Below are 9,158 nucleotides of genomic sequence, written 5' to 3' on the forward strand. Positions count from 1 at the left end.
TGCATTCACCGTAACTATGACTTTAATTGTCACCGCACAAGAAAGAAACACATGTGCACTATCATTAATGATTTATCTTATTACTTATCTTGCCGCGTTTGTACGTATTTCTCTACCGTTCGATAAAGTTTTACTTTTTTTCAGACATCTTTCATTGGCGGTGCTACCTTTAAAGTGAACTAAAGTCGACGTTTTTCAAGAAATCCGGTCGTCGTTAAAAAGTATATTAAGACTTCAATATAAAATATTTTTCTTAATTCCATCACAAGAGAATACTCCCAGTGCCATTACTATGAGCAAAATAAATAAAATCAGAGGAACTGTAAATGAGAAATGACACTTGTGGCCATCGAATGGAAACTGCTCAAGTGGTGAAGAAAAGAGAAAAACTGAAATTTCCTATGAAAATTTTCATCGGGTGAAAAGGAGTTGACAGTTAAAAAACAATGTCGATTTTCTCCACACGACGGCCGTAACAGCAGACGCCTGATCGCTGGTGTCAACCGGGGAATCCCCTTACCATCAATAACTTATTTGATTGGTTGATTATTTTTGGATTGTTTAATTATCGTGATTGGATCAATCTCATTCACACCAGTCCTATGTTTTTTCTAATCGTTTCTCAGCTGATGTTTTTCCAGCGTAACTCTTCCCTTCTTGCCGCTCTTTTGCAATTTTATTGTGTGTCTGAGCTCTCGAAATTTTATTAGAATTTGTTTACTCTTCACAAAAGGATGTTTGATGGATATAACCGTAGCAATGATTCGTCCGATCGGACTTAAAAGCTATGGAAATACATGTAAAGCGGGGATTTGGAGAGTCGTTTTAGCGATAGAACCTGGTTAAAAGCCGCTGTGTTGATATTGAATTTATCGCCAGTGCACTGATGCGAAGTACAAGAAACAAGAAAGGAAAACTAGGTGCCGCTTCGTGGGATCAAGTGAAAGGAACACTCAGTAACGATCGTTTGGACGTTCCGTCGGTCTAAACGGTCGTTTTCACCTATCCTTTTGTCGTAGATGGCTGAAAATCGACTGAACTGTAATAGAAGTAGCAAACCTACAATTATAGATCTCTCCAATGTGGTAAAGAGCAGTGCGATTATGCGGCTAAATCGTAAAATAGTATAAACCGATTTAGCCGGGGATGCTATTCTCCGATTTACCACTAAGATTTTTACCTATTTTACGATTGAAGTCTCCATTAGATGTTTTTGAAATCATGTTGTGATTCTCCTATTCTTCCGATTCTACGATGTTACCTAGATGCTCTACAAATCATTCTCCGATTCTGTGATTTTAATTAAAATACATCATTACATTATAAATCATGTTCCGATACTCCGATTTTTAAATTTAAATCTTACCCCGTTTATACGTATTCGCTATCGTTCGGTAGAGTTTAACTCTCTCTTTTTCGTTTTTCGTTGGCTGTGCTACCTCCAAAGCGCACTTCAATATTAATTTCAATTTTAGTCCTGCAGGAAGTGACGTCAACCGACCTCAAGCGTAACTTTTTAAACGAGAAGACTTCTGGCTATCAATCTCTCAAGGCAACTAACGCACGCACAGTTAACATAACATAACATAACAGTGAAAGAACTGTTCACTTCTGGCTCAGTAATGTAAGCACATGTACTTTCCCAGACTTTTTACTTGTAAATACACGTTGCCTCCAGACAAAAAAAAATTAAACTTTTGGTTTTCGAACAGATCAAGTACTAAGAGATTACCTGCACTTGTTGCAATGAGTACACGTGACATTCACGTCAAGAACACATTTATATATCCCTTGTTATTTCTGTATTTTTTGAAGCTTCTTATTATAGACCCTTCCACGGTATTTGACCGCCATCTTGGTTAGGGGGCAAACACGGCTATAAATTTACAATAAATGTATGGGATTTTGGCCGACTTTGAACGGCTGTAGCGAGGCTAGAAATAGACGGATTTCCAACTTTTGCTGCTATTTTAAATAGTTTTATTGATATCATTCATTCAACAGAAAGTAAGGCCATTAAGGAAGGTAGGTTGCCCATTTACCGAGTTGGATTTAGAGATGGATTTTCGAGTTGGATTTTTTAGCGGTTTTTTTTTTTTTTTTGGTGGGGTTTCCAATTGCAGATCGGTAAGGGAAATCTTGTTTAATCTATCCTAGTATTGCATTCGTAATTGTATTTTTGACTGGAAACAATAGCTGACACTTCAATGACTGCCTTTAGTTAAAAATTATTCATTAACTTTCGACTTTCTGTTCATTTGCGTGTCGAATCGGCCGGGGTTTTAACCATTAAAATCTTTCGTGAAATAATGTTTGATACTTCAAATGTCAATCAATTAAATGGTAAACGCCATAGCATGTACTATTGAGTTATGAATGCACGCGGGAGGTTGCTAAGCACGAAAGAAGCGTAAGAGTCGCACGAGGTGATAGCCGAGTGCGACTCTAGCTTCTTGAACTCAAATGGCCGATGAAATAAATCTCAAAAAGAAAATCGGCATTCCAAAACACCATTTACCTTCCTGTAGCATCTTCCCTGGTCTCATAAAATCCATTTCAATTCCACGATTCGGCTTGAATATTTAAGCAGAGTTTAGATTGTGTTTTGGAACAAACACAAAACGCTCTTTCGTCGCTTTAAGACCTTCAATCCTCCTTTTCCACTGCTGATTAATCTTAAGGGCTATATCTTTCTATTTTGAGCTCTGTAGAGGTTCACCCCTATTCTAAGAGGAGGAAAATATGTCTTGGAAAATTTGGACTCCTGCGCGCGTTTTATCCAAGTTATGTTGTAATGCCTTGTGAACAATAAGCGACGTTACGTCAACCATTTTGTTTCGCGTCACTGACTGTGCTTGTCAGACACCAATTCCAACACACCTACAGCTCGAGAAACAAGTACGCTGACCGACTGAAAATTTTTAGGCAGAGGGCATATTTTAAAAAATTGACTACAGAAGTTGAAAAGCCGACAATCTGTAAAATCCAAAAGCCTGCATTCAACTGAGAAATGTGTACCACAACAATCAAAACTCCTACCTGTAAAATCTGGTCATATTCTTCCTAGGAAAAATTCTTCGAATTCTCTTAATTTTACGAATCGGTTGAATTAACGCCTTGATTGTTTGTTTGAAGATAGCTCGAATGTGGCCATACAGTTTTTTAGCTCTGAGGGCCTCAACGACCAGCACAATACTACAGTGCTCTTCGCTCTGTTCGAGTGCTCAAAGGTATGCGTGGCGCACCGATATGTACACCTTTAAATTCTAGTTATTTTCGGCTGACGGGGCTGGCCCGGCGGCTTATGTACTCAAGCCGATATAAACAAACTATCGGTCTTCAGCTGATGTTCATTGTAAAATTGCTTCAGTTCCGGAATGCAATCGTTCACTGTAGAGCTCGTTAAAAGGTCTCTGCAGTCACCTTAACTGTGGCTTTAATTGTCACTGAGCACGCACAAGGAAGAAACACATGTGGACCATCATTAATGATTTATCGTTATTACTTATCTTACCGCATTTCTACGTATTTCACTACCGTTCGATAAAGTTTTACTTTTTAATCGACATCTTTCATTGGCGGTGCTACCTTTAAAGTGTACTAAAGTCGACGTTTTCCAAGAAATCCGGTCGTCGTTAAAAAGTAAATTAAGACTTCAATATAAAATATTTTTCTTAATTCCATCACAAGAGAATACTCGGGCCCCGAGTCATTACTATGAGCAAAATAAATAATTAAATCAGAGGAACTGTAAATAAGAAAAGACACTTGTGGCCATCGAATGGAAACTGCTCAAGTGGTGAAGAAAAGAGAAAAACTGAAATTTCCTACGAAAATTTTCATCGGGTGAAAAGGAGTTGACAGTTAAAAAAACAATGGCGATTTTCTCCTCGCGACGGCCGTAACAGCAGAGCGCCTGATCGCTGGTGTCAACCGGGGAATCCCCTTACCACCAATAACTTATTTGATTGGTTGATCATTTTTGGATTGTTTATCGTTATTGGATCAATCTCATTCACAGCAGTCTTATGTTTTTTTCTAATCGTTTCTCAGCTGTTGTTTTTACAGCGTAACTCTTCCTTTCTTGCCGCTCTTTTGCAATTTTACTTTGTGTCTGATTCTCGAAATTTTATTAGATTTAGTTTACTCTTCACGAAAGGATGTTTGATGGATACAACTGTAGCAATGATTCGTCCGATCGGACTTAAAAGCTATGGAAATACGTGTAAAGCGGGGATTTGGAGAGTCGTTTTAGCGATAGAACCTGGTTAAAAGCCGCTGTGTTGATATTGAATTTATCGCCAGTGCACTGATGCGAAGTACAAGAAACAAGAAAGGAAAACTAGATGCCGCTTCGTGGGATCAAGTGAAAGGAACACTCAGTAACGATCGTTTGGTCGTTCCGTCCGTCTAAACGGTCGTTTTCATCTATCCTTTTGTCGTAGATGGCTGAAAATCGACTGAACTGTAATAGAAGTAGCAAACCTACAATTATAGATCTCTCCACTGTGGTAAAGAGCAGTGCGATTATGCGGCTAAATCGTAAAATAGTATAAACCGATTTAGCCGGGGATGCTATTCTCCCGACCGATTTACCACTAAGATTTTTACCTATTTTACGATTGAAGTCTCCGTTAGATGTTTTTGAAATCATGTTGTGATTCTCCTATTCTTCCGATTCTACGATTTTACCTTAGATGCTCTAGAAATCATTCTCCGATTCTGTGATTTTAATTAACATACATCATTACATTATAAATCATGTTCCGATACTCCGATTTTTAAAATTTGAATTGTACCCCGTTTATACGTATTCGCTATCGTTCGGTAGAGTTTATCTCTCTCTTTTTCATTTTTGGTTGGCTGTGCTACCTCCAAAGTGCACTTCAATTGATCGTTTTTTCATAAAATCTGGTGCTAAAAGAAATGTAACCAGAGACTTCTAAATACAGTGTACTTTTCATGGCTGTGAATTCAGAAAGGAAAGTTGGAAAATCAGTCCCCAAAACGGAGGCTATAAACTGAGTGTTAGGCTTTGACTTTTCCATCCTCGTCAAATTAAATGATCTTTGCAATTGACTCAGTTAGCGTGTGCATATTGTGTAGCATCATCATTTCGCGGCCCAGCGCGTGTAAAGAGACAAGGAGAGAACATGTCACTCTTTGAAGTAAAGTACTTTTTTCGATCCCATGAAAAGAGAATACTCCCCGTGCCATTGTTATGAGAAAGATAAAATAAGAAAACGGGGAAGTGCAAACCAGAGTCATCGGATGATCTAAAATGACTTTGTATAATCGAGCTTCATTTTCTAGGGAATGACTGAAAATCGACTGAAAATATTTAGCTGCACAAGTGACCACAAACCTATGGATCTCTGTACTGTGGTAAAATTAGCTAATGCATTTCCTCGATCTGTTTGGTAATGAAACCACCTTCGAATTCAGGATCACATGACCTACTCTAGTTTACCACTTAAAGCATAAAGAAATCTTCTATTTCCTCTTTGAGTTCAGTATTACATGACCTATACTAATTTACCAGAATCTTTTGTTTCCTCCGGCTAGATTAGCGGAAATCAATATGCGAATAGAAGCGTTGCAGCAAAAATTGAATTGATGCTGTCAGTTACACTTGAAAGGACAATTTCGAAATGCCGCATGACAGTCACTGATGTCAGTGACTGCCGCTCAAGATGATCAATAATTCTCAAATGCATTAATTATTGATGAGGGCAATAGCCAATAAATAAGACATATTTGGGTCACATGCAGGAATCTTGATACCCAATGAACACTCAGATCTGAGATTAAACATGGTTTTGATCTCAGATCAAACTCTTGCATTTTAATGAGCATTTTCAATAATTAATTCATCGTTAAGAACAATTGCAGAAATGACCTGAATATTATTTGATGTAATTAACGTTGATTTTCACAGAACAGTTAGATAAAAGCTATTCACCTCACCTTCGGTCGCTATTATCAAGAGAATTTAACGCGTGTGCAAAATTCTTTTCCTCTAGATAGCGTCGGATACCACAAATTACTCCATAAACGGTCTTTGGTGGATACATCTCGTCGACTTCTTGACCACCTCAATCAAGCTTGCTAAGCCAGTAATTCAAAGTTACTGCATCCATTTCTTCAATGCTGGTAGAAAGCTGTGTAGACTGCGAGTAGTATCCAATTTCGGCGACGGATTGTGGGCCGGGCGAAATACACACCTGCGCGCGAAATTGCGAGGAGAAGCGTCGCGAGGGGAGCGTCTCCTCGCAATTTCGTGCGCGCGTGTGTAATTCACCAACCCCACAATCCATCGCCGAAAATAGAGACCATTCGCAGTCTAAAAGCTGTGCGACCTTGTGTAAATCATAATCTTTAAAGAGCCCTCCTTGATCTAAAACGGGAGCTATAACCGAACGAGAAATTTACCATTCGCCAAAAATTGTTACCGTCCATTGGTTGTTATATTTGGTTGACGAGGGAATAGCTTTTTCGACTAACTCGCGTTCTTCGTAAACCGTTTTCGGCGTCCTAAATCTGCCCTCTCCATCTTCACTCATGGTCAGACACCAACTGCATCAAAGCAATTAATTATGCATATCAACGTACGTAATATTACGGAAAATGGCAAACTTGCATCAATGCATAAATTATTGCTCTTTCATATGGAGAGGACAAATATTGGAAAAAATGTATCAATGCATATTTTTTTATCGTTTCGTTTGAGAAGTCATCTCAAAAACTCGTGCTTCGTGTTTCATCAGGGGTTCCTTGAAACAATAAAAGCATTTCATTTGGAACCCCTAAGGAACACTCGCACTCGTTTTTGCCGGATAAATTACGTCACATGATCCGTTATCGGAGTCAACAAATATTCCATATGCAAATAATTATAAGTATCGAAAATTCACTACAAGTGGTGCAAACACCACAACTAAAACACGAGTTTCAGAAACAAGTACGCGAACCGCCGTAAGATCTTTTAGCCTAACGTCATATCGACAGCTGATAGTAGATCTGTAAAATCTGAAGGCCTTCATTTATTGAAATGAATACTACAAGAAAAATAACTCTCACCTGTAAAATCTGGCCATTATCTCCTTAAGGATAATTCTTCGAATGCTGTTAATTCTACGAATCGGTTGAACCCCTCGATTGTTTGGTTTTTAGATGCTTCAATTTTCAGCTCTGAAAGCCTCCACAACTAGCGCGCACTTCGCCCTCCTTTGTCACAAGTGCTGATGAGCTATGGTTGCAGGCTGTTTATACTACTCTGGCTCCGGAAGTATGTTCTTTGATTGTTTTTATTCGTCACGCTATCATATTTAACTGGCCATTTGCATTTAGGGGTTTAGCTATGAAGACAATAGAGAGATTAGAGACTTTTAGATCCACGTTTGCGGCTAACCTCAAACTGCTGGAAGTCACATGACTAGCGCTTGCCGTCACGTTCGAGGGTAAGTTTTGACGTTTTCAACGGCGGAAGGTAGGTTTTCACGTAAGTAAGTTACCTCAGCTCTTTATGGCATGGAAGTTACATTATCCCACGTATGAACGGGGCAGATATAAAAAGCAACTTTTTATCTTTCATTCCATGTGAATTAAACAATCAAAAGAGCCGTGGTTTTACTTATTTCGTTGACTGAAACATCAACGCTGAGAATCGAGGAAATTCAATATGGCGGCCTCCGCAGCTTTGCACTTGTTTACTTAAATCTAAATGCACGAACTATCACAACTTCTAACGTCAAACCGCAAATCTCAAACCTCAGTTTGCGGTTAGCCGTAAACGTGCATCTAAAGGTCTCTATTAAGCATGACACTTACGCGAAACGGCAAACGTCGGAGGTGAAATTGGGGTTTTGCCAAATATGGAAGAACCCTGCTTGATATTAGCTCATTTCTGTCCTGTTAGCTCCAGATATCAAGCAACTTCTCAAAAGAACGAGACAAGTTAAAATGAGAGAATTTTCACGCTTTTATGACAAGCAGGAGCCTGCCGTTTCCCGTTTGCCATTGGCAGTAAATGTCATGTTTAACCCCTCTAATATCAATATTTATGACAATGACACGTTTGGCAAACTATCGCCCGGAAAACCACTCAGGTTGGACCGATCGAACTTCATCTATCTTTTGTCACGGATGGCTAAAAATTGTCGGACTGCAAATACTCAAGCTTGGTTTTCACTACCGACGCAAGCACAAGCACAAGGATAAGCAGCTTAAATATGTTAGTGAAAACGATCGTCGAAATCAACCACGGCATCCCATTTTGTTTAAATGCTCAGACGTGGGTAATCAGGAAGGAGCGCTTTAATTGGCCAGACGTACATAGCAAATTTCCTTGTGCTTCTGCTGCGTTTCGTTTTCACACGACGCAAGCGAACGCAAGCATAAGCGCAAACACAAGTAAAAGGAAAAATTTTGATCCTTGCGCTTGTGCGCATGCTTGCGTCAACCCTGTTTTCACGGTGAGATAAGCGCTCTTGTGCTTGTGCTTGTACTTGCGTCGCTAGTGAAAACCAGGCTTTAGTTGCACAAGTAGCAAAACTATATCTCTCCGCTATAGTAAAAACTACTGGATGCAATCGATGTCTTCTACAATGGATCTGTTTGGTGGTGACACGATCTTCGAATGGAGGATCAAGTGAATTGTATTTACAAATTAAAGCGGCAGAAAATGCGAATTCGCTATGAAGAAGGGATAACCCTCGAAATGTCGCTTTCAAATTTCTCTACGGTGGTCATTTTACCTAATTAACTCAGTTGATCACGACATTTCTATGTTTCACATCCCCAACCGACGCAGCATCACAGCTTTTTTAGAAACTAAACTCCTTTATCCATTTTTGCTACACATTAAAGCATCGAGGACTCTTCCATTTCCTCGATTCGCTTAATATTCGTTTCAATTTAGTTCTGCAGGAAGTGACGTCAACAGACCTCAAGCGTAACTTAAACGAGAAGACTATGGTCGACTAACGCACTAACGCTAACGCACGCACAGTTCGATAATAAAAAAAAAATTATACGCAGACAGACAGAAAACGTTTAGCCAGAGCGCATGATTAAAAAATGGGATCCGCAGAAGTTGAAAAGCCAACAATCTGTAAAGCTCTGTAATATCTGAAGGTCTGTATTTAACTGAAACGTGT

At 39.2% G+C, this 9,158-nt stretch overlaps 1 protein-coding gene across 1 annotated transcript in view; it reads right to left on the reverse strand.

Moving 5' to 3' along the window:
- The window catches only part of LOC138057034 (TNF receptor-associated factor 6-like), a 20,333-nt gene extending 13,112 nt beyond the window's left edge, over window positions 1-7,221 (reverse strand). Inside the window, exon 1 of the mRNA XM_068903041.1 lies at window positions 7,081-7,221. Within this exon, the coding sequence (XP_068759142.1) occupies window positions 7,081-7,097 (17 nt within the window). The 5' untranslated portion in view covers window positions 7,098-7,221. The remainder of the gene's footprint in view (window positions 1-7,080) is intronic.
- Window positions 7,222-9,158: the final 1,937 nt, after the last annotated feature.

The sequence above is a fragment of the Montipora capricornis genome, chromosome 7 (genome assembly GCF_036669925.1).
Source record: "Montipora capricornis isolate CH-2021 chromosome 7, ASM3666992v2, whole genome shotgun sequence".
Taxonomy (NCBI): Eukaryota; Metazoa; Cnidaria; class Anthozoa; order Scleractinia; family Acroporidae; genus Montipora; species Montipora capricornis.